Here is a 25,674-nt window from a genome sequence, read left to right as displayed (position 1 = left end):
ATAAGTGTGCACTTGCTATTATTCTTGGCTACCTCGGAAATACACAACCCAAACTGACAGTGAGGGGCTAGAAGGTTAACAGTCACATGACCACCTCATCCTATCTGGTACCCATTTACTGCCGGGTATTACCTTTAATCGCTACACATAATTTGAATTGTGAACTGATGTCTGTAAATCAATACATGTCTTGAGATGTGCTCAGCAGAGTGAGTATGTTTTTACACTGATTTTAGCAACATTCCAGCAATATCACAACCAGGGACACCAGAAATAGGCTTCACACATTGTTCCATATGGGGGATTGAATCCAGGTCTTCATTGTGACAAGCAGACACTTCAACCATTAGGTTACCCCACCTCCCTGTGCTTAGCAGAAAAACTATAAATACAATTATCATAACATAAAAATAAGGTTCATCTAATACTTTATCTAAATAACCTCATAATAATGACATATTCTGACTAGAAAACCAGTATCTAAACTGATCATTTCAAGTCTCAAGTGCCCCTCTTACCATGGACATACCACTCCTACTAGTGACTGTGCATGGGTTTTTTTTTTTCAGAAAGAAAAAAATTGTTTTTAGTGGTATTTATATTTACTGCCAAAAGGAGCATTATTAAAAATAATCTCATGAATTTTATGTAAGGTTTGATACAGTACAATGCAGGAAGTAGGCGTGAATCTCACAGTGTTAGTTGATCTTCCGATTCATTTTTTTAATGGCAGTCTCTATATGGATGCAAGGAATATTGAATGAAAACATGTCAGGGGAACATATTCAGGGTTGGTGACCCAACTGACACGGCTAGCATTGAAACCAGTCTCACATTGTGTACACGTTTTCAAACACATACCTTGCCTCTTTGAAAACGACCTCCCCATTGGGTTAACACACTGTAGTCATGAGTACATCCTTAGCTACAAAAGTTGTATGAGGGTGTACTCGACAGACATTTACAGCATGTGATAACATATTGTATAGTCCTATCTTTCACTGGAAACTGACACTAATGTTGTGATATATTATCACATACCAAGAGTCCGAAGTTGACCTGATAGCAGTGAAACAAAACCCTTCCTATGAGAGCTGTGACAACCTGTTAGCTGACACATATATACTGCCTACATGTTTGACGGACTAGCTTGTTGAAACAATTTGTCAGACAGGTACTACAGTAGGTATTTAGGATTTGCAGTTATGGACTACTGAATATCAGACAAAGCTTGCATTTTCAAGGGACAACAACTACCACAGTCACAAAACAAACAGAAAGACCCAGTTTCTTTTCATTCCCCTAAAAGATGCCCGTCCCCATGTCATTGCTATTCCTGGAAGATATGGCAAATAATCAATACATAGTAACGATTCCGTTGAAACAATATACGAATATGCTGCTGTTATTCAGGTCGAAGCATATGTTGCCAGGATGGTAGTGGTATTGCAGAAATATATGAACTGAAAATAACACGAGCGTGTCGATTGCATGGTATTGCACCGGTCAACACAAACTGTTTATGTATGGCTGATTTATCACATGTTAATTGCTCGTAGGTCACCAGCTGGTCACACCGAGCGGAACGACCGTGAGCCTCGGACAGTAAACATGGAACACCTTACGACACCACATACCACATAATCACCACCAGCTGAACTCGGTCATAACATTTACCGCGCAGGTAGATATTGATGTTAATTACAGGTGAGCATGCACGTGTGACAGATGCTCGCGCGGGTAAAACAGACTGTATTACTGCCCGTTCAACAGTTGTTCGTAACCTGTACCCGGAGTTCGGGTAGAGAAGCTGACACACGAATGTGTCATTAACTGGGTTTATTACACTTCTAACGCATACCCCACGGGTTTACGATAATGAACTGTATCGTATGTGTAAAGGCAGAAATATGTGTATGTAAACAAACGTAAAACACTTACCAAAGTATACGGGTCGCCCGCAATTCCCGCATACGTTGCTTTGCATGTCTGGGGTTGGTGAACTGCGCCCTGCCCCCAGATTGACTGTTAAAGCCGAGCCGAAACTCGGCCCGGTTAATAATATACCACAAGCAATTCAGTGAAGCGTTGAAGGTGTGTGTAGTTACTCTTGGACCATGACACCGCTACGACATGTTTTCGAAGGTTATAACACCGCGTACATCCACTGAGCGATTCCTGTTGAAAATGCGTTCAATTATTAATGCATTTACGCCCTGGCGTTTTTCACTCGAATCTGAGTCGTAGACTCTCTACATTTCCATGTCATCTCAGAAAAAAACTAAACCCACGGTGGCAAAGAGTTATCGGGATGATCCATCTACAAAAGACAATAGGTAAGGCAAGTTCACACAGGACAGCAACGGACGAGTCCATTCACTACAGGAATCCTCTGCGAACAGACATAGGCAAGATCGATAAACGCTCAATATATGTGATTGAGAGCCAGGCGTTTGAAATGCTATTTTCTGCACACTTTCACATTCCTCAATTTCCTGTCCAAGTATGGACTTGTCGGTGTAAACATGTCACCAGCGCGTTAACTGGACACTGGCTATTTGGAGGCGTGACCCCCTTAGGACATGCCTGGCGCAGTGTGAACATTCCCAGGTTAAGCACATTGCTGATCCAAATACACGAACTTTTACTTCCTTCCTTAAAGGTCTTCGGGAAAGGTTAATGATAGTTTGAGGCATAATCGCCATTTAAAAGAATGAAATGTCACACGCGAAAATTACACTCTCGTCTATATCAATGTACGTATTTTTTTGGTCGGTAGTGAATATGAACAAGCGGCGGTACTCTAAGCAGCTGTTTAATGTGCAGATGTCTCATTCGTAACTGATGCCGTCCCAGAATGCATCTACTTAACTGAACTATTGTCATGTGATCATCGGGGCGGTGGGGTAGCTCAGTGGTTAAAGCATTCGCTCGTCACGCCGAAGACCCGTGTTCGCTTCCACGCATGGGTACGATGTGAAGTCCATTTCTGATGGCCCCCGCCGTGATATGGTGCAAATATTGCTAAAAGCCAAACTCTATGCATGACATGCAGTCCTCAAGGAAGCACGTGTCAAAGGCCATTTAAGCGTATTCTCTGACAGAAACTGATTTCGTACAATATTTCACATGTTTAGAATAGTCACTGGTCTGACGGTGTGGGTGTTCGAACCCATATAGAATGTAGCTGCTAGTAGTACTATTGCTGCTAAACGAACACTTTAAGTCATGACCGCTTTGGGTGAGTGAGTGAGTGAGGATCTACGCTCCTTTTAGCAATATTCCAGCAATATTTCAGGGAGCGAATGCTTGATATAATGGGCTACCACGCTTGACATGATCTTTAATTTTATAACCTTATCAATCTTCTTCATATACGGGGTGTTGGGGTAGCCAAGAGTTCGATCGTCACAGCGAAGACCCTGGACAGATTGACCACACGGGTGCAATGTATATGAAGCGCATTTCTGGCGTCCCCCGGCGTGAAATTTACGGAATATTTCTAAAAACGGCGTAAAACCATATTCAACCACTCTTTAAGTTTACAGCCGTTAGTCATGTTACATTTGAGTTAATATTTGAATTGTGTTTGAAGCCGCTGTGAGCAATATTACAGTACATAGTTAATGTAATCGAGTCTGGTCCAGTCTGGTCCAGGCAAACTGAAGGCATAAGAAGACAGCAGTGCAGTTGGGACAGTTAGCCATTTCAACAGGGATGTCCCCAATGGAGTAATTAAATCTCCATCGCTGGATGACCCGTCTTAGCCCCGTTTGGACTGGCCGGGCGCTTGTTGCAATCCCCATAACAACATTCTTCAAGCACTGCTCTGATTCTCCGGGAATGTTCAGTTCACGGGCCCAGTTCACGGGCCTGAGTGGTTGCATATAATTATTACAGCTGTTGCATGATGTTAACGCCTGTTTTCCCCCTCTGTCTGTATAAATTGATATCATGTATTTATATAAACTGATATCATGCCGAGGGCGGTGGAGCAGCCAAGGGGTTAAAGCGTTGGCCCGTCTCGCCGAAGACACGGATTCGAATCCCTCAATGGTACAGTGTGTGAAGCCCATTTCTGGTTTGTCCCGCCGTGGTATTTCTAGAGTATTGCTAAAGGCGGTGTAATACTCTCATTGATTATACAGAGCTACACATGCAACAGGTGGAAATGGGAAATACCAAAATACCTGTGGTTCCATATTAAGTGAAACGTGTAGAACGACTATGTTGGGAGATGGTTCTTTGTGAAACCTTATATGTAGCTCGATCCGTATCTTTAACACAATGTGTTTAATAAAAAAAATCATTGTCAGTTCAAATGTGTCCTCGTGTTAACCCGTGTTAAGGTCGTGTGTAGATTGTATAAATCTGTCATGAACGTGTACATTAACACCCATGACTTACACTGAACACAGAGTCACGCTCGTTCTATGCACCTTGGGCTTAGTCACAGAAATGTATACCCAGCATATGAAATAACGCATTATATTGGAACTGCTGAAACTTTTATTGCAAACATTAAATACTATTTCAACATGAAAGTCAGTGCTATACAACGAAACACGATACTGCTCGCATTGAGTTCTGTTTAGAAGGTCTGCATGTTCGAAGTCTGAAAGTGCCATGGATCACGAGAAAAGCCCATGTTATTCTGGATTGAACTGTGAGTGAGTGAATATGGTTTTACGCCGTTTTAGCAATGTTCCAGCAATATCACGACAGAGGACATCAGAAATGGGCCTCACCCATTGTACCCATTTGGAGAATCGGACCCCGGGTCTTCGGCATGATGACCGAACACTTTAACCACTAGGCTACCCCATCGCCTCCTCATATACAGTGAACAATATTGCAAATACAGCACGCATCCATAAAACACCTAGGTAGGAACGGTTAAACGACAAATGGTAAATTATTTGTGTAGTGTATTCTTAATTTATCCTTAAATTGAATGGTATAGCCCTGTCGCTGTTAAATGAGATAGTGAGTTTAGTTTTGCGCCACTTTTAGCAGTATTCCAATTTCCAACAATATGTCCAACAATATCCAGAAATGGGCTTCACACTTAGTATCCATGTGGGGAAATCAAACGCAGGTCTTCATCGTCACGAGCAAAAGCTTTAACCGCTAGACCACCCCTATATGGCGTTGAGAAGGATATAACCCGGATTCGAACCAATCATCACAGTCTCCTGGCATTCTCAGGGGTGAATTTCTGTCTGAGCAAACATAACTGGGGACTACCCCACCACCCGGTTGTTTAGTATTGGTCGTATTTCTGTTCATATAAAGCAACCAGAAGTTCAGAACATTTACTGTACCGCGTATATTGATGGTGTTTTGTTATACGGGATTTGTAACAGTTACTCTTGGAAGAAAATGGATTTTTTGCAGGTCTGAACAACTATCCATTATTTGGAAACTCCCATGGGATGAGTTTGTACAATCTGAATATTTAAGAACCGCATTTTGATTTATTTAAACAGACAAGAAACCCTCTAAAGGTACTTTCCCATGCAACGAGACCATCGATTTAGTTTACAAAACCAAATATACACTACGAGTCGTGTGAATGCTTTTATGTCATTAATAACGAATCCTGACAATGACTCGTCTTTCCCAGACATTCCTTAACATGGAAACAATTACCGATCACAGTGGTATAGCGAGGGGTATTGTTAACAGGTGCTCTACCTACAGCGAGGGACAGTGCAAATTCGATATATATCGATCCCTAGAATCTTCGTCGGCTTTACTTGGACTATAGAATCACATTGAGGTGTTTGAATGATGAGGTGCTCCCCATCTCTCCGCCGTGACCCGCGAACAAGCAATTATACTACGTGTGCTCCGCATGCGACTATAACCAGTGCTTGCATGGTTCAAGGTAATTCAATTGCCAGTATAGAGCGAGAGGTTGCAGTCGACCTGTAAATAAAGTTCCGATCTGAGCGTGCCGATTGCTTGGATAGTGTGTTGATTTCTTGTTGAAAAACTGTGTTGTATTTGTTTCGTTACGTCTCTGAGATCTGACGTATTTTTCTATAAAGTTAACGTATTTCTTTGAACTGTGAAATCGGATTTTAGGCACATGACATGGCTGTACTATGTAAATGTGTTACTTATGTCACAGGACTTGGGCGGAAAGCCTATTGTAAACCGCAAAATTGTTTACTTGATTTCTTATGCTAGTGTTATTTTACTTTGAGATGGCATCACTCCTTTCTGAAATTGTTGCAGTAACTGCTGGCAGGAATGAGCAAATAACAGCAACGGCATTACATACCCCCTCATTTATGTGTCTTCCACACGCCATAATATTAATGGATGTGCTGTCAGTGCCGTCTGTGTTTGTTGTTTTTGTTTGTTTATTTGTTTGTTTTGTTGTTGTTGTTGTTTAAAGTTGGGCCCTTAACCCACATTGGGTAGGTTTAAACCGACCAAACATTCCCCATGTCAACGGCAGCTTTATGGGGCTACGAAAGTCAACCTGGTTCCCATCTCCAGTGTAGGTCGAGTGTATGAGTGAGTTTGGTTTCGCTCTCGCTTCTGTTCCTGTAAGGCGGCAGAATTAGTCTTTACGCCACGTGACCGTGAGGAGAATGTACTACTGAATACTCTCTCCAACGCGTTTCTTTCGTATCTTCATGGAAATACACATTTTGGAGAACCTTAATTTGAATGAATGAATTATAATGCAGACACTGTGTCCACTCTGTCATCCGTCGTCTTCTTAGAAATGCATTTCAAACAAGTGTGTAATTGTGTGACCGGCGATTACGTCTTCATGAAGAGTAAAGAGGAGTGATAATAATGGGGTTCGGAATGGATTCCAGTTAAAATGTCACTCTTCATCCATGTAAGGTGGGCGGTGGGGTAGCCTAGTGGTTAAAGCGTCCGTTTGTTACGCCGGTTTCGATTCTCCACATTGGTACTATAAGTGAGGCCCAATCTAGTGTACCTCGACGCGATACCGCTGGAATATTGATAAAGGCGTAAACAAAACTCACTAACTCATATTAAGGTTTTCCAGTATGAGTTTTTCCATGAAGGCACGAATAAAACACGTTCGAGAGAAAGTACACATTGGTTTCTGTTTAACTGTACACCCGTATTTATTTTCGTTCTTTATAGGAGCACTGCGTACTGTACTATTTATTCATTTCAAACTGGTCACCTTCATTGAATATATATCCTACATTTATAAAGATTGTTGACGCACTCGATCCTTTTGTAAACACAGTTCAAAGAAACATCTTATGTGCTTTAAATGTTAATGACGGTGATGGTGACAGTGATGGTGATGATCATGACGATGACGATGATGATGAGTTGTGATTTAAGCAAAGTCCTTTCGTTGTTACCGCTATGCGCACAAGTATCGATTTGAAGAAATGTTAGTCCTGCAGGAGTTACTTCCCCTGCTATCTGACGCCTAATGATGTTGTAGTTGATTGAAGTAATATAAAATCCCCCAGCGTCATCAAAGCTGATCAGTTGAGTATTGCTGATTCACTTCTTTCTAGTAAGGCGGTTGATGAAAATTAAAGTATTGTGATGTTAGCATGTACTTAAAAATGGCACTTGTGCTTGAAACAGCTAATCATTCGTCTCAGACAAATAAAGAAAGAACCATTCAAGGACGCAATGTTTAGACAAATCTCTGATTCTTCTTATCAAATGGTTCCTGTGCATTTTCAAGGAAATATGCATATAAATATGTATGTAAATGTTATTTTTTTCTGGAAATCAACTGATATCTGTAACCATGCTGCAGTTTGATATGTAAACTGAAAAGAGACTACAGTTATGTTTGAGATTATTATTAGTCCAGTCAAAATTCGTTGACACGTCATCACATCCTAATAAAGCAGATCAATGCTCATGCTGATGATCACTGGATTATCTGGTCCAATATTTTTCTGAATGGAGCGTTAAACAATAAATGAACCAAACCAAATCTTAGTCCAGTACCTGATCAGGATTATTGGCTGTCAGACTTAATGTTTCGGAAGACTGTATGGCTGAATGGGTTAGATCCTTGACTTTGGGTCTCTCTGTAATAGTTTGGTTTGAATCCTAGGTCATCCTGAACCCCTAAAAAGTGTGTTTCTTCCTACTTTACTAAGAATGTTCCATCCAAAATATAGCACGTATTACACAAACATAAGGCAAACAATACATACACATCCACACAGATTTTTATTCATAGTCCATCTGATAATAATATCAAATCTCCAAATAGTTACATTATCAGTTAAAGCAGTCAGACAAAAAATGCATCAACATCAATGCCCATGCACCATATTATATATATCACTTAAAACAACAATCTTTCCTCAACTACCTTGACCATTGGGCCAGTAATGTCCCAACTGAACCTTGAGTCCTAGTACAGTGAAAACTGTCTAAACTGGCATTTGTCCAATCTGGCTAGTTGTCATCACCGACATAAAATCTCAGTCCTGTCTGTGGCTTAAACATTTCCATCAGCCCTACAGTTCAGCAGGCTATCTATATCAGCTTATTTCTTCAGTCCCAATGAGTGCCTGTTTAGACAGCTTCCACTGTACCACTCTGAACTTGTTTGTTGGTTGTCTAATGATGTTGTCAGCAAGAGTCCTCTTATGTTAAATAAATCTGTAAATAATCAAGTCTTGATCAGATAAACTAAAGAGTGATGTCATGAGCATCAATTCACTAAATTAGGATACAGTCACAAGCATTCTACCTAGTTATGCAACCTGATCACTTGATGTTTCCGTCAAAAGGGATCAATATTTCAGTGTAAAAACAGTGATCAGTGAAAATTGGATTAATATGCTGTGTACAAAAACCATTATTTTTCAGAATTGGTTGATAAAAGTTAGAAACTGATACTGTGATTGGTTGTATGGTCAAAGGGGTTAAAGTACTGTTAAATCATTGTCCTCCTGAGAGGATATATAAGTACCAAAACATTCAAAGTATCATTCAGTCTTATTATGTTCTTTCAATACTGGCTAAATTTATCACAGTCGTCACCATCTGAAGATGTAAACCCAGCTAGGGTCCATGTAATAAAAGCACTGTAAGTCCCCATGGTCTCTAGAATCTTCAGTTATTGTCAGTGAATACCCACCAAATGTGAACCCCTGTTGGCTGGCAGCCAATGTTGATTAGCATGTTTTTTGATGTTAGCAATAATCAAACAATAGTACAATGAAGGGAACAATGTGGAAGTTGCAAAATTAATGAAAATGATTACATTAATGACTATGTACTACATATTTATATATATATATAAGCTGTTACAGCTGTTACCATGGCTGTGGTGATGCATGTTGCCTACAGTGGCTCCTCTCCTAAAGGTTTGGGAGAGAAATACACATCCTTGGTCAGCATGCTGTAAATGCATCCTGACTGCTTCTTCCCGTCAATGGCCCGTTGTGGGGAGTGAGATTCAAACTCTCGCGCCACACGGTTGATGACCTTGGTCATCAGCTGGAGAAAGTTGTATTTTTTCAAGTCAGTATTCTCAATGACATCTCTCAAACCTGTCACAAACCAGGAACCTGAGGTTGGACGACGAAATGCATAGAAACCTGAAAACATTGGGTTGTATGTGTTGGTGAGAGTTAAATGGTTTCATTGTTGAAAACATTGGGTTGTATGTGTTGGTCAGAAGTCAAATGGTTGGTTGTTGAAAACATTGGGTTGTATGTGTTGGTTGGAGTTAAATGCTTTGGTTGTTGAAAAAATTGGGTTGTATGTTTTGGTGAGAATTAAATGGTTTCATTGTTGAAAACATTGGGTTGTATGTGTTGGTCAGAGTCAAATGGTTGGTTGTTGAAAACATTGGGTTGTATGTGTTGGTTGGAGTTAAATGGTTTGGTTGTTGAAAAAAAAATCATTGAGCTGTATGTGTTGGTGAGAGTTAAATGGTTTCATTGTTGAAAACATTGGGTTGTATGTGTTGGTCAGTCAAATGGTTGGTTGTTGAAAACATTGGGTTGTATGTGTTGGTTGGAGTTAAATGCTTTGGTTGTTGAAAACATTGGGTTGTATGTTTTGGTGAGAATTAAATGGTTTCATTGTTGAAAACATTGGGTTGTATGTGTTGGTCAGAGTCAAATGGTTGGTTGTTGAAAACATTGGGTTGTATGTGTTGGTTGGAGTTAAATGGTTTGGCTGTTGAAAACGTTGGGTTGTATGTGTTGGTCAGAGTCAAATGATTTGGTTGTTGAAAACATTGGGTTGTATATGTTGGTCAGAGTCAAATGGTTTGGTTGTTGAAAACATTGGGTTGTATGTGTTTGTTGGAGTTAAATGGTTTGGTTGTTGAAAACAAAACATTGGGTTGTATGTGTTGGTTGGAGGTAAAATGGTTTGGTAGTTGAAAACATTGGCTTGGATGGGCAGGTCAGAGTTAAATGGCTTGGTTGTTCACTGACATACCTGGAGGTGTGGCATACACAACACAGAAGTCCTTAAAGCATGGCGCTGGGGAGATGGTGTACTCTGGTTCAGTCAGCGCATCAACCACGTCCATATCATCTGTTACAGTCACACCTTGGTCCAGGCGTTCACCTCTACAGGCCTAGAGACAAGACAAGACATCTTTATAAATACAAGTGACCATCACCATTTCATAATCATCAAGCATTGCACAATGTTAAAGGTCACATGCACCATAAATCACAACTTTGCAGATTCTGATACCTTTCGATATGTACTTACTGAAACAAATCATCAACAATGCCTTATCATTCTAGAAAGTTGAAAAGAAAATATGATGAAAAATAGCCTGTGAAATCAAAGTTCAAACGATTCACTAATTTTCCACCAGTGCTGGGGGAAAACGTAGTTTCAAAAGCTATGCTGCGCTCATAACGCATACGCAGGAACGTGAAACATTATACTATACTGCGCTCGTAATGCTTGCGCGGAGCATGAAACAGTATGCCTGCCCAAGTATGAGGTCGTGAGCAGTATGTCTAATCTCGGTTGTGTACACAAACAAGTAAATAATCTACTTGTTAAATCTCATCCTACAATATGTGACCGGAATAGCTACAGGAGAAATACTACATACTTGTAAAAGAAATATTCTTGGTTTCCCTGTTAAAGATGGACAATTCCTAATCTCAGTTGTGTACACAAACAAGCAAATAATCTACTTGTTAAATCTCATCCTACAATATGTGACCGGAATAGCTACAGGAGAAATACTACATACTTGTAAAAGAAATATTCTTGGTTTCCCTGTTAAAGATGGACAATTCCTAATCTCAGTTGTGTACACAAACAAGCAAATAATCTACTTGTTAAATCTCATCCTACAATATGTGACCGGAATAGCTACAGGAGAAATACTACATACTTGTAAAAGAAATATTCTTGGTTTCCCTGTTAAAGATGGACAATTCCTAATCTCAGTTGTGTACACAAACAAGCAAATAATCTACTTGTTAAATTTCATCCTACAATATGTGACCGGAATAACTACAGGAGAAATACTACATACTTGTAAAAGAAATATTCTTGGTTTCCCTGTTAAAGATGGACAGTTCCTATCAGAGAACATCTCAACCAGCTCCTCTGTGTAAACTGCCCCCTGTGAGCCAAGGATGGTATCTCGATCAATCAAGACATTGTACCTCTTCGGATCAACTTGACTGTACTTCTCCCCATGGGAGGTAATAGCAACAGCCAGACAGTCACACTGACTGTGATCTTCTTGAGATACTGTAAAAGATATACCTATGTATTTCACTACCGTTCTGATCACAAATTGGCAAGTGAGACTAAGCATTACGTTTACCAGAATGTTTAACATACATATCACATCAGATGAATGTGTGTTTGTCCTAATCCAATGGTACCAGTTTCAAGTTTTTCAAAACCATGATCTGGTCATGATCCTTGATGGATACTACACTACAGCTGGCTGGAAATTGATCAATGTTTTGTGAGTGTGTTGTGTTTCATATTAATATAATAAAGGAAAGTATAAGCATTCATAATCATTTGCTGTACATTATTTTGAGTGCAGTTGTACTTATATTTGTGACTGGTATGGCTTAAAGTATTTTCCCAAACTTTTAGCAAAGGATGAAAAACCCAAACAATAAAACAATTTTAGTAACTGCCAAAATATGAAAACAGCAAACCAGTTTAACAATTAGAAAGCAAAAAACTAAGTGAACAATAAGAAATCAATAACTCATAATTTCAGTGAGAAAACAATAAATCAATGTTTAAAACATATCTAACTATCACAGCTGACAGGTAACAAATAATGAGGCAAAGATTACAATTGAGATGACAAAACTTGTGTATAATGAACTTCTCTGTTTTCATCATCCATAAAGGTGTGTCATCTCTATACCAGCAACTTCTAGATTATCACTTAAATAACAACAAACAAGACTGCAGTTATCTAAAGATACATCAAAGTTTTCTATTGTCAAACAAACAAGTCAAAATCAAGAATTACCAAACAAAAAGTCAAACAGGCTAAAATTAACAATTACTAATCAATATGTTAAATAGCATCCTATATATTTCACAACAGCAGTGCTATGGACACATAACATATAGACAATCTGTGTGTTGTTTTTGTATGACGAGCTGTTCCTCACAGCAGTGAGAGAATATAATTTTCAAACAAGCGGAAGATATATGTCCTCCCTTGTTGGCTATTTTACAAGACAGTAATGCAGTACCCCTCTTGTGTGGGTCACATGAACACCACTTGTTGAGTACAAGGTTTTCTGAAAGAACTCTTACCTGCAGTGAACCAGTGCCTCATTTCCACATCAGTCATATCGTATTTCGTTCGAATGTCCTCGAATCCAAGTTTCCGAAAGATTTTATAAAAACTTTCTGCATCAAGATCTGCTCCAGCTCTGGATTGCATATGTTGAAAGTTCTCATTACAGACAATCAGAGCCACGCCTCGCTGTGAATGTCCAAAGTTATACTGGTCTGGGTTGTCCATTTCCTTCTGATTGTCCACTCTGGGCATCAAGGTGCTGGATACATGTTACAAAACCAGTGTGTAAACTGTATGTCTTCATACACATAGAGGGTGGTTGGCATTCACATTCACTCGGCATGCTCAGGCCACAGGTTCAATTCCCCTTATGGATACAATGTGCGCATCCCATTTATGGTGTCCACCCCAAGTCTTGACCAGATAACCATTAGCAGATGGTATGAACTACGACCCTGCTTCACATCTCTGCATGGGCAGAGTGTGTGAAGCCCCACCATTTCTGGTGTCCTTCACTGTTATATTAGAACACTGACAAATATCAAACTCGCTCACTCACTCACTCTTGATTCAAATCCCAGATTAGTCTTTATAATATATTTGGTTTGTCACCACCATGGCTGTGCTTACAATATTCACTTCTCCTCTGACATATTTTCTCCATTTTTAACCATGAAAGGAAATGATTAAAAAAGACTGCAATGGCAAAATGTACATATTTACCATTCAAGTTAATGAATTTGTAAACCATTAAATAAAAAAAGGTGTGACATTACTCCTCTTGGCCTTTTAAATATGTTCGTAATCACGTGAGTGAGTGAGTGAGTGAGTGAGTGAGTGAGTGAGTGAGTGAGTGAGCCTAGTTTAACACTGCTTTTAGCAACATTCCAGCAATATTACGGCAGCGGACAACAGAAATGGGCTTCACATATTGTGCCCATGAGGGAAATTGAGCCCAGGCCTTCCATGTGACAAGCCAATGCATTAACCCCAGGCATAGTAACCCCATCGCCCTTGTTCTGAAGTGATCCCAGCTAACACACGATGTTGTCACAACATGGAAAGGTTGTAGATTGGTAACATCATGACACAATGTTGTCACAACATGGAAAGGTTGTAGATTGGTAACATCATGACACAATGTCGTCACAACATGGAAAGGTTGTAGATTGGTAACATCATGACACAATATTGTCACAACATGGAAAGGTTGTAGATTGGTAACATCATGACACAATATTGTCACAGTTAGTATCACATCATTATGTAATGTAATGTCACCACATTATATATCAGTGTTGAAAATGTATGTTGAGGAAACTTTATGCTTTGGGTTCCTCACAACCTTATGTTGTTTTTTCAAAACTTGGTGTCACAGTGTTTCTCTCCCACTTTCCACTTTCAAATTCTTTCTTTGTTACTCAGCTACAGCTTCAGAAAACACACAACTTAAACAACATGCAAATTGATGAATAAACATTGAAGTGAATTTTGGGGTTGTTTCTTAGGTAGAGTGTTCACTGTTGGCAAAACTATGAAAGATTTAACTTTAACAGAATGTTATGACAATGTGAAAATATGTAAGCATCAAATACCTTTACCTTGTGGCATCGTAAAAATGACATATCACAAAACCAGGCCACAATGTTGTGACAACTTAAACAGAAGTCCTCAGAATAACATTGTAACAATGAAACGATGGTGTGCCATATGAAATTGTTAGTTGGGATGACCCACTGAACGCCAAGGGGCTAAATTTTTTAAGCTCTCTTAGTGCTAAGATACTCGTATGTGCCATTCATCAACATTATCTTGCGACAATCTTAGCGCAAAGACAGCTTCGAAAATCTAGGCCCTGGTCAGTATTGGTTGTCAGTACCCTATGGGTGTCAAAAATTGTAAAGAACTGTGCGTCATCTGGTCAGACTTGCTCACTTGAATCTTGCTGGTCATCCTAATCCAATGTGTACACCAATATACTCATTATGTTAATCACAGGTTTATGTGGTCCAAACTGTTTTTTTTCACAAACTATATAGCTGGTAATATTGCTGCTTGTGGTTCAACAAACAAATAAGGGACAGTTCATAATTTACGGCTAGGGATGGTGATGATGATTTTTAGGGGGAGGCATGTACAATGTACAGTCCCCCCTAATACTTATATACAAAGTAAGTAACCCACCCATGTACAATATGTTTGCCCCCCACTACCTCCCCAGAGCAAAATGAGTGACCCCCCTTAATAGTGAGAGAGTGAGTGAGTTTAGTTTTACGCCGCACTCAGCAAAATTCCAGCTATATGGCGGTGGTCTGTAAATAATCGAGTCTGGACCAGACAATCCAGTGATCAACAACATGAGCATCGATCTGTGCAATTGGGAACCGATGACGTGTCAGCCAAGTCAGCGAGCCTGACCACCCAATCCTGTTAGTCGCCTCTTACCACAAGCACGGTCGCCTTTTATGCAAGCATGCGTTACTGAAGGCCTATTCTACCCTGGGACCTTCATGGGTGACCCCCCTTAATATCATCATCACACACATCATACATCATGCACAGACACAGCCATAAATTATGAACAGCCCTCAAATGACCAAGACCCTCAACCTAACAAAATAGGATGTGACTTGAACAAGTCTAAGCATGGACTAATGTATGCTTACTCTGACACACAGCTCTTCCAGAACTCACTTAATCTTTTAAAGCTGCCAAGACCAAAATCCTTTTCTGAAAAAGGAAATATTAAATTCATGAAAATAATGACATTTCATGCATAATATATACTGATAAACATGTTACAGATACACAACAGAGAAGTATAGGAAAGAAACTATCCCACAGGCCATTGATACAATAACCGTTTAGATTTGCGTCCAAGGTAGAAGAACTATATCTAGATTTACAGTCACTTCTATTTTACAATTTAAGATCAGAGGACTTTATGTTTTCGAATTTATTTAACAAAATATTCACAAATTTTCTGGATGCATTAAGATATGATGTGTTTATGTGGTGCATTTCAAGTACAGAAAGACAGACCATATATTATTTCTTATGGCCTCTAACAAAAGGGGCAAAACACACACAGGTACATTCTTCCTTTGTTAGTACTTGGGGACAATAGGACAGGGGTGGAACCAGAGCTGGGTGCACACACCCCTTCCCTGAACAGCATTTCCCCCTAACCTATGGACTTCATGATTTATGCATCAAATTATGTGCACATAAATGCACTCACGCATGCACACACAAACATACACGCGTGCACACACATACACATTCAGCAAAATCCTGGTTCAGTCCCTGTACGATGATATGAGTTGGGGTGTTTGGTTGTGAGCTAAATGGGTATAAATATATATTTATTTTTTATACCTAGAAAATATCTAATATCTAGAAAAGTGTGTGCATCATATAAAAATACAGAAGCAGCCTAATATCACATTTACATGTGTCAAGAACAGGTGACAACAGGTGAACTCTGACAACAGGTGACAACAGGTGAACTCTGACAACAGGTGACAACAGGTGAATTCACACAAGTCTAATACAACATAGGCTGGAAACACGATATCATAGCTCTAGCTTTACTAATAAGAATATTGTAACAAGTTAGTCCTGAGAGTTTTCAAACCTGTTTTCAAATGCACTTCAAAATTGAAATGTAATATTTTTGATAATTGAAAAACAGTGGGGTTTGCATTCTGCCCACAACAAATATGTAAACAAATATATGCCAACCTCATGCTGATAATGTGTAAATGTTGGTAAATGTTGGTAAATGTTGGTAAATGTTGCATGCAGCAATGAACATCATTAATGTCATCATCAATATAATAAATAAAATAATTATAATCTATTGAAAATATATCTAAAATAAGTAAACTGATAATGTAACCTGCAATGGTCTTGACCATATGCAAAAATCAATGACATCAAGACGCTGCCCAAGATATCAAGTTTGTAAGTTTTGTCAAATTCCTATAGTAAATACTCATCCTGTTCACAATAATTTACAAGCCTACTTCCTACAGAGTGACCTTGACCTTCAATATCAATAGCTCGTATGTCAGTAGTATACTGCTGTTAATCAGGTATGAAGTCCCAAACACCTGTCACAGCTTTTCATTTGGAGTAATATTCTTGACAAACACTCCTGACATCACTGATAAGAATAATGACATTTTACTCCCCTGTGATGCTGTCAAGGTTATTGTTCACATAGGATGGGATATTTGGACACTATTCATTCATTCTTAACATATTTTTTAAAACATGTCAGTTCCAACCATAACTAGTTTACAAGACAATAGTCCTAAACATACTAGTGACATAGGAGTTAGCTGGGTAAGAGAATCAGACACCTTGACGTAACAACTCTCAGTAGGCCGGAGTTGAATGTCACTATCCAGTGTGAGCTGATGTAGGGTAGTGAAGACAGCTGACATTGTACCAGTTCATCATACTGTCTCTCCTTCAGTCTCCCACACTGATCATGACTCACTCACTGTATCCTTCACTCGCTTATTCACTCACCACGCTACTTACCATCAGGATCCATAGAGTCATCAGCCATGTTTCACTCAAGGAAGCGTATACAACCCTGATACTCTCCACCTCACCTACTTTACAACTTCAAGGAAGTGGAAACAGTCTTACAACGTTGAATAAACAAAGGTCGTTATTGCTGTTATTACATATTTTATAATACATTTTCTATCACACACCAATAAAATTGACGTCATAACAACAAAAGTGATACTGAAATATCTGGTTAATCAAATAATTATTAAATACCAACAAAGCAAGTCAAAACAAGTTTGTAAAACTAAACACTGACACAGGTTTATTTTTGGCCCGTCAAGGAAATACCTGTGATGACTGACCTAGAAATGTGTACCTCAAGAATATCAGACTGACAATGTTTGCGTCTTAACAAAGAAATATGTGTCAATCCCATCTGCCCCGGTAGCTTTATATAGTGTTTTATTCAGAAGTTGCTTCAGGGTAAAGTCAGCACAGGTTACTCAGGTCACTACGATAGTCTGTTTGGCTCAAAAGCAGACCGATGAATTGCAGTCTAAAAAACTAATAAACATAACATACTCAGTGAAATGCTGATCTTAATCAGAACATCATACCAACTCTGTGAGGTTTTTGCAGAATATTTTTCCTTAAAATAAAAAAGTTGTTTAACAAACTATCATTAAAATATTGACACAGTTCACTATTTGTCACAAGGGAGGTCTCAGTGCAGAGAAAGGGACAGCCAGGTGTGCAAGAAAGCATGGAGACAGCACAGCACAGGGTAATGAATTTATAACTTTCTTGGCACTTGTGCACGTGCTTCCTTCTCAAACACCTGGCTGTGCCTTTCTCTGCACTCCTCCCTGTACTAAAATAACTCCTCCCCCTAGACATTTACATTTGGGGGGTCTAAAGAACTATCATGTGTACTTTTGAATCAGTTTGATATAAAAAATCATTTAAGTTACATTTATTACCTATAGCAATTTGAATTGTAAGGATTTGATTAGTGATTTTGTTGCATAAGAAGTGACACAGTGTTTGTTTTTTAAGTATATTTTCACTTCACACTGCATCATGTACGCAGGTTTTTGCATCATGGGGAACCCTGCATCCATTAACATAGAAAAAAGACAACCTTGGTACAAGTACTACCATATTTTAAAATAAGCATGTAAGCATATCCAGTACTGAGAACTGGATGTGACAACTTGATTATGTCAGTACAATACACAAATAACATAACACCACAATGTATCTCTGATGTATCATTGGTGTTTGTTGCTATTGGGTAGGTTGGTGGGTTGGTTGCTTGGTTTGATGTGTAATGCAGTATTCCAACTATATGGTGGCCATCTGTAAATAATCAAGTCTGGGTCAGACAATCCGGTGATCAACAGCATGTGCATCAATCTATGCATTTGGAATATTATGACATTTGTTAACAAATTCAGCGAGCCTAACCAGCTGATCCCGTTAGTCGCCTTTTATGACAAATATGGGTTACAGAAGGCCAATATTCTAACCCAGATCTGTCATTAGGTACCATCATACATTTTCTACCTACTAGTCCTGTTAGTTGCCTCATGGGCTACAAAGACCAATTCTATCCCAGATCTTTACGGGTCTGCCATTAGGTACCATGACACGTTTTCTACATACTAGTCCTGTTAGTTGCCTCATGGGCTACGAAGACCAATTCTATTCCAGATCTTTACGGGTCTGCAATTAGGTACCATCAAATATTTTCTACCTACTGAGTCCTGTTAGTTGCCTCATGGGCTACAAAGACCAGTTCTATCCCAGATCTTTACGGGTCTGCCATTATTTACCATCACACATTTTCTATCTACTACTCTGACAAAATATCACTCAAAATGTGTCTGCACTATTGTATAGATAAAGCATTGGATGACTTACTCCCCTTTAACAATAGCTCCGTGATATAAATGCTTGGTAGCTTCATGTTGGAAGAAGAAGAATGGTAACCATTTTATCCCACATGGCTCTGACAGACAAAGGATGATAATCAGTGAAAATTTGGGATTCAGACCGGTCAAAGTTCCTTAGTCAAGTCACACATCAGCACATTCATTTGACATTGTGACTGAAAACTTCAACACAGACACATAGAATAGTTAGTACAATAATATAATACTTAAACTGTAAGAGAAACAAGACTGTCACAACGAATTAACTTCTTTTTCAGAAAAATTAATAGAAAAAGAGGAAATAGTGAAATTAGTTTATTACTTTTTCCATGGATGAAAGTGAGAGTTTTTCACACAAAACTGAGTAAACCAAGACTATGAAAAATATACAAGTTGACAAGATATCAGAAGTCTTGACATAAATCTAACACAAAAATGGCAAAATGGAAGTTGGTGGTTGTTCTAGGCAAAAAGATACTGTTCAAAATTTTAAACAGCAGGATTTATTATTACCTAATGAGCTTCTGGTTTGGGTGTGAAGAAAATATCCTTTGTCAACATTGAATGAATACATCCTGACTGTTTCTTGGCATCTATTCTTGGATCATCAGCTGAAGATTGGAAGGTATATGCCACTTGATGTATGACCTGCGTCACTAAATGTAAAAAATCCACATGGGATGGGTCCACTCTTTCCACAACATCCCAGAAGGCCTTCACAAACCAGGACCCTTCTGATGGCCGCCGAAATGCAAAAAATCCTAGAAATGATCAAGTAACAAAATCTACAATGCAGAATGTTAAGATATAACTATTGTTCACATACACTGGAAAAAAACATTCATTCATTCATTCATTCATTCATTCATTCATTCATTCATTCATTCATTCACACACCAGAGGAAATACAGTTTCATTAATTCATTAATTCACATAGAGCAGAGGAAATAAACTCCCATTCATATTTCATTCCTTCATTCACACAGCAGTTAAAATAAAATGTGATTGATTGATTGACTGATCGATCGATCGATCATTCATTCATTCATTCATTCATTCATTCATTCATTCATTCATTCATTCATTCATTCATTCATTCATTCATTCATTCATTCCAGTGAGGATTCAGTTAGAGACACAGCTAGGTGACATACTGACATACCTGGAGGTGTGGCATACACAACACAGAAGTCCTTGAAGCAGGGAGCTGGGGACACTGTATATTCAGGAACAAGAATTGGTAAGGCATCAACCTCATCCAAGTCTCTTTGTAATTCAACACCATCATCCAGATTTATCCCTCGGCAGGCCTAGAAAAAAATTCTTGTGCAAGCAGTTTCAAACAACCATTCCTTGACACACGTCGTTAGGCAGTCATGCATGGAGGGAGTGCTGCCATGGTGTAAGCTGCAGCATTATTTACTACACAAAGAATGAAGAATAAGTAAGTGAGAATAACAATAAGTTTAAGACCACTTTAAGTCAATCAGTGAGCGAGTTTAGTTTTACACTGCTTTCAGCAATATTTCACCAATACCAGAAATGGACTTAACATAGTGTGCCTATAAGAAGAATCAAACCCAGTGTAACTGGTCAAACTTTCCCCTGGCCAAACATTCTCCAGGGTAAGAATATCCTAGGGCAAAACTTCACGGGGGAAGCTTTGACCAAGGCCAGATTGTCCCCAGCGAAAATTTAGAAAGGGGAAGGAAGGTCTGCTACACTGGGTCTTCCGGGTGACGAGCAAACAATTTAACCACTAAGCTACTCCACTGCTCTACAACCTCAAGCACTATACACAGAATACATACACTTTACATATCCTAAGCATATGGGGAATCAAACCCAGTTGTTGGTGTGGTATGTGATGGCTTAAACCACTGGACTATTACATTCCATTCTATGAATCGTTCTCACCCTGCTCAAGGAGGCTGTGGCCGTGGGTGCTGAAGTCTGTATCACCAAACTGTGCTGCAGTATATTCTATTGTCGCACTTCACTTTGTATGACAATGCAAAACTTTGAATTTATTCGTTATTAGTGACATCATTTCATTCTGGTGTCATACCTGTTTGTCTCCAGAGTTAGTTTCACAATGGTCTCCAGAGCATTGAAATGCAATTTCACTGCAGCACTATCTCCAAGGGAGTATCACTTGATCTCACCTTAGTGATATCTCTTATGGAAGCCATTTCAGGCTGAAGTTTTCACATGTACCTCTCTGCCTTTTGACATACTTCACTAAGAATAGCCAAACAGTGAGTTTGATAAAATTCATTAGTTAATACTCTCACTCACTCACTCACTCACTCACCCACCCACTCACTCACTCACTCACCCACCTACCCACCCACCCACCCACTCACTCACTCACTCACTCACTCACCCACCCACCCACTCACTCACTCACTCACTCACCCACTCACTCACTCACCCACCCACTCACTCACTCACTCACTCCAGAACACACCTGTAGCAGGAACAGTCTTGGTTTGTGGGCCAGAGAGGGACATTTCTTATCAGTGAACATCTCAACCAGCTCTTCTGTGTAAACTGCCCCCTGTGAGCCAAGGATGGTATCTCGATCAATTGAGACATTGCACCTCTTCGGATCAACCTGAGTGTACTTCTCACCGTGGGAGGTAATAGCAACAGCCAGACAGTCACGCTGACTGTGGTCTTCTTGAGATACTGAAACAGATATTGACTTTCAATATAGTTCTGCTTATCAAGTTTAAAGCGGCTTTTGATAATCTCTGAAAATGTGTTCACCTGTAGGTGTGATGTGAGATTAAACATCACTCTTACCATTGCTTCACTGACATGATAGAATCTCTTACAATGTGGACTTCTGGTCATAAGCCCAACGGTACCAATGTCAACTTGGTGAAGACGACATAGAGCAAATCTATCTTATACACTGTAGTAATTAGAATATATAACTTGTCTCAATGAGCATCTCCTCTTCATATGAACAAACTGTGAGAAATCATTTTTAGCACCCAGTTTGAAAGTGTATTAAATAGCTCAGTTTGTTCACTACCCAGCGATCTCTGAAAACAACTTGTGTTCACAGATACCCCCTTTGTATATTATATAAGTGTTCATAGTGCTAGTTACAGTGTACATCGTTTGTCATATTCATATTACCTGCAGTGAACCAATCTAGCATATCATCAGCAGTCAGATCATACTTGTCACGTATATCCTTGAAACCAAGTTTCTGGAAAATTTTCTTGAAGTATTCCACATCATGATGTGCTCCTGCTCGAGGCACGTTGTTTGAAAAAGACTCATTGCACACGATTAGAGCCACACCCCGATCCGGATGTCCAAGATCATACCGGTCAGACTCCGGCTTCACCTCTTTCGTTTCTTCTTCATCTATTGAAAAAAATGGGGGACATTAACACAATGAAAAAGGTTACCTTTTGCAAACATTATCTACACAAGTTCATGTTTTCATTGTCTGAAGGATGAACATGCCAAACATTTAATAAAAACATATTTTCATTAGATTTACTAGACTAAAAGGTGAATATCATCACTGTGTTTTATTGTAATTTCGGGGTTTTTTTCATATTTTTTTTTCCACATTCAATTTTTTTCAGGGAAGTTTAACATAATTCATTTTTCAGCATAAATACTGTTTTCCTTGTACAACCTCTGCAACGTTCCATCTCATGATGACACTGTGATACCTTCAGTTACCTAAATCAAAATTATTTTTAAAAGTATGGCTTCCATGGTGGCCATTGCATCTGTCTCTCTATTCTATTCTATTCATAAGAACATATGTACTGATTCTCAGTAAAACCTCTGAAACATTCCATTTTTTGATACATAGCATACCCATGGATACATATCTTGTTTTACATACAAATGTCATTTTCTGAGTGGTTAAGCACTCTTCTGTTGTTTTCAGTGTACCATGCTGCCAATGGTAACTCATTCGGTACTTCGTGGTAGTACTTCGGTATCTCAAATAACACTGAAATCATGCATGATGCATGGAAATTAGCAATGTTTTGCGAATGGATGGAGAGAACTCAAAATTTGTTTTCCTTGTTTCGAAACACAATGGCTATGAAAAGATTTGTCTCGCATTCCAATAAATAGATTTTAATAAAACGTTCAAATGTAGTCTCTGTGAATATTAATTAAGAAGTGGAATTACACTGGAGAGACTTTGCTAAGGCAACACCTGTGGGAAACACAGCAAGATTGCAAGAATCAAATCGTTTGATTCACACAGGCTGGCTGAAGTGTACGATCTGATGCCCATGCTTCAAACAGTTCAAAATTAGCACTGAGGTGTTCGGTAAGATAAATACGTTGTTCACTGGTACCTCCGGGCTCATGGGTTGATGTAACCTCAATGTAGCCTCAATGTTTGTTTATATTCCCCACCCACTGGGTTCAGGGAACATAAACAAACATCGGGGGTACATCATGTTCAGAGTTATGGTTTTAGTTACTTTTGACCATTACTTCAGTTTCACAACAATACTCACAACTAAAGTGCTTTGCATGTTCTGAATCATCAGTCATCGTTAAAGCAGGTCCTGTTCACTGGACTGAAATATCTCAAGTGTATACCTACTTCAGGATATCATTGAAGGAATGTACACCTTTGGAAACAGCGTTGTGCAAGACAGGTCTACATCCTGTAGTTTCACAAGGTATCTAACAACACACAATAAACAGGACACAACTACTCTGTAAGAATTACAATCAGCACCACGCTTTATCTTGCTCGAGGACCCACTAATGATAAATAGGTTGAACAAGTTTGAACAAATGTACTGGGTATCAAGGTATGTGACATAGAACCGAATACAGTTGAAACTATCAAAGATCCTTTCAACTAAAGTTCAGAAGACCTCACACACATCATAATATTTTTCTGCAGAGGAGAATATTGTATTCAAATTGTCATATAGCTCAAAGGGGTAGAGGTTATATTTACAACATATTCATAAACCTATCAGCTGTTTAAAACTGAATTTAATTGATTACTCTATAGATCCAGTTAACTGACAATACAGGGGTCATTAAAATTTCAAACGAGAATACAGAGATTTATGATTATTTTGTTAATAATCCAGTGGTATGATTTATGTAAATTTGGCATAAATTTCAGCTTCTTTTAATTTTATATGCTTGTTTTTTCGCTGTAGATGCAGTTTTCTTATCAGACAACAACTGCCTATGAAATGTTTCTACACAGAAGTTATACAGAGAATCATAAACCAAGAGTGAGAGAGTGAGTGAGCGAGTGAGTGAGTGAGTGAGTGAGAGAGTTAGTGAGGTAATCTGAAAAGTTGCTAAACAGATTAGTATTTCATACTACACTATATATATATACATATATTGTCTGACGGTGTTCTTCAACTCTACCCCAGTAGGAAGTCCAATACAGTCATATTGTAATGTATAACACCTGTGATTTCATTTTTGTTCACAGATTAGTATTTCACACTACACTGTGTGTGTGTGTGTGTGTGTCTGTCTGTCTGTCTGTCTACCCCAGTAGGAAGTCCAATACAGTCATATTGTAATGTATAACACCTGTGATTTCATGTTTGTTCTCCTAGTCCCAAGTAGTTCAATGTTGTTATGCAACTGAAGTTCTGTTTGAATGAGCTTATATGGTTCAATGTAACCATGTAGCCTGCCTCTCATAGCCCATATGTAGTGGGTTAGATCATCGTATCTCACCCAACCTGAAAGGCCAATCAATAGTCGTAATCTGATTGTGGTTGCTGTAAAAAACCCTTTTTACAACCTGACAACAATCATTGTGCTATATCAATGTATACAATAATAAAGAAACTTTAAATCTATTTATTAATATAGTCTAGATGTACAAAGAATATATATAATGTTAATAGAGGATATTGCCTATGTCATACTATGCATACAACACAAGTGCCTAAATGTTGGTATTTCACAAGGGAGCAGGCGAGGGATATACCAATATTTAGGCACGACTGTCATAAACATAGTATGTTATGGGTAGGAATATAATATTCGGTTTCTTACCAAAGTCTTTAAATTGAGGAAAATGAACCCAAATCTACTTTCAAACACCGGCAGACTACCCGCCGTTGCTGCATATAGAACACAACGTCACTGAAGAAACATGATGTCAGGGCATTGTTATGACGTCACATCATCATGAAAAAGTGATATTTTGCCCTAGGGCATTGTATGAAAAATATGAACCCCAATATATTCGCCATCGTTGGTAGTAAACACCAATATGATCGGGTAATTTGCAGCATGGTTAGGTTGACATTCGGTTTCCATTGATGTATGCAATACAGCCTTTGGGTTGAGGAAAACATCAAAACACATTGTATTGATTGCCTTAGTGGCATTGTGCTTAACCCCCTTTGTATAGCTGACTCCTGTGGCAAAGTTGGTTAGATCGTTGACATTGTGTGATGC

At 38.9% G+C, this 25,674-nt stretch overlaps 4 protein-coding genes across 6 annotated transcripts in view; 1 reads left to right on the top strand and 3 right to left on the bottom strand.

Annotated features, from left to right (window-relative positions):
- LOC137284824 (ras association domain-containing protein 2-like) overlaps positions 1 to 2,318 on the bottom strand; it is a 94,924-nt gene extending 92,606 nt beyond the window's left edge. The window contains exon 1 of the mRNA XM_067816823.1: positions 1,942 to 2,318. Within this exon, the coding sequence (XP_067672924.1) occupies positions 1,942 to 1,987 (46 nt within the window). The 5' untranslated portion in view covers positions 1,988 to 2,318. The remainder of the gene's footprint in view (positions 1 to 1,941) is intronic.
- LOC137284830 (caspase-7-like) overlaps positions 1 to 25,674 on the top strand; it is a 654,824-nt gene that overhangs the window by 567,482 nt on the left and 61,668 nt on the right. The window lies entirely within an intron of this gene.
- Positions 8,189 to 17,725, bottom strand: LOC137284809 (caspase-3-like). 2 transcript variants are annotated; one of them, XM_067816798.1, is made up of 6 exons: positions 17,312 to 17,725; positions 15,455 to 15,490; positions 12,775 to 13,019; positions 11,510 to 11,730; positions 10,441 to 10,582; positions 8,189 to 9,587 (listed from the first exon to the last, which is right to left on the bottom strand). In XM_067816798.1, exons 3-6 carry the CDS (start codon positions 13,010 to 13,012, stop codon positions 9,331 to 9,333), a joined length of 858 nt encoding a protein of 285 aa, XP_067672899.1. In that variant the 5' UTR covers positions 13,013 to 13,019; positions 15,455 to 15,490; positions 17,312 to 17,725; the 3' UTR covers positions 8,189 to 9,330. The 2 variants fall into 2 exon arrangements, with proteins under 2 accessions (XP_067672899.1, XP_067672898.1); XM_067816797.1 differs by having other exon boundaries at positions 15,427 to 15,490; positions 17,312 to 17,600.
- LOC137284629 (caspase-3-like) lies at positions 19,524 to 23,782 on the bottom strand. Its single transcript, XM_067816521.1, has 5 exons — positions 23,736 to 23,782; positions 22,372 to 22,605; positions 21,692 to 21,912; positions 20,384 to 20,531; positions 19,524 to 19,982 (listed from the first exon to the last, which is right to left on the bottom strand). The coding sequence occupies exons 1-5, from the start codon at positions 23,770 to 23,772 to the stop codon at positions 19,735 to 19,737; spliced, it is 888 nt and encodes a 295-aa protein (XP_067672622.1). The 5' UTR covers positions 23,773 to 23,782; the 3' UTR covers positions 19,524 to 19,734.

This window comes from Haliotis asinina, chromosome 5 (assembly GCF_037392515.1).
Source record: "Haliotis asinina isolate JCU_RB_2024 chromosome 5, JCU_Hal_asi_v2, whole genome shotgun sequence".
NCBI classification, from domain to species: Eukaryota; Metazoa; Mollusca; class Gastropoda; order Lepetellida; family Haliotidae; genus Haliotis; species Haliotis asinina.
The sequence above is the reverse complement of the archived record's forward strand: the minus strand, read 5'-3'. Positions and strand labels throughout refer to the sequence as shown.

Coding starts and splice junctions, on each gene's coding strand:
- LOC137284809 (XM_067816797.1), bottom strand. CDS start 17,339: ATGGCTGATGACTCTATGGATCCTGATG. Junction 15,491..17,311: donor TGACTCTATGGATCCTGATG/GTAAGTAGCGTG, acceptor TTCCTTTTTCAG/AAAAGGATTTTGGTCTTGGC. Junction 9,588..10,440: donor TGTGTATGCCACACCTCCAG/GTATGTCAGTGA, acceptor CAATGTTTTCAG/GTTTCTATGCATTTCGTCGT.
- LOC137284629 (XM_067816521.1), bottom strand. CDS start 23,772: ATGACTGATGATTCAGAACATGCAAAGCACTTTAGTT. Junction 22,606..23,735: donor ACATGCAAAGCACTTTAGTT/GTGAGTATTGTT, acceptor TTTTTTCAATAG/ATGAAGAAGAAACGAAAGAG. Junction 21,913..22,371: donor GCTAGATTGGTTCACTGCAG/GTAATATGAATA, acceptor TATCTGTTTCAG/TATCTCAAGAAGACCACAGT.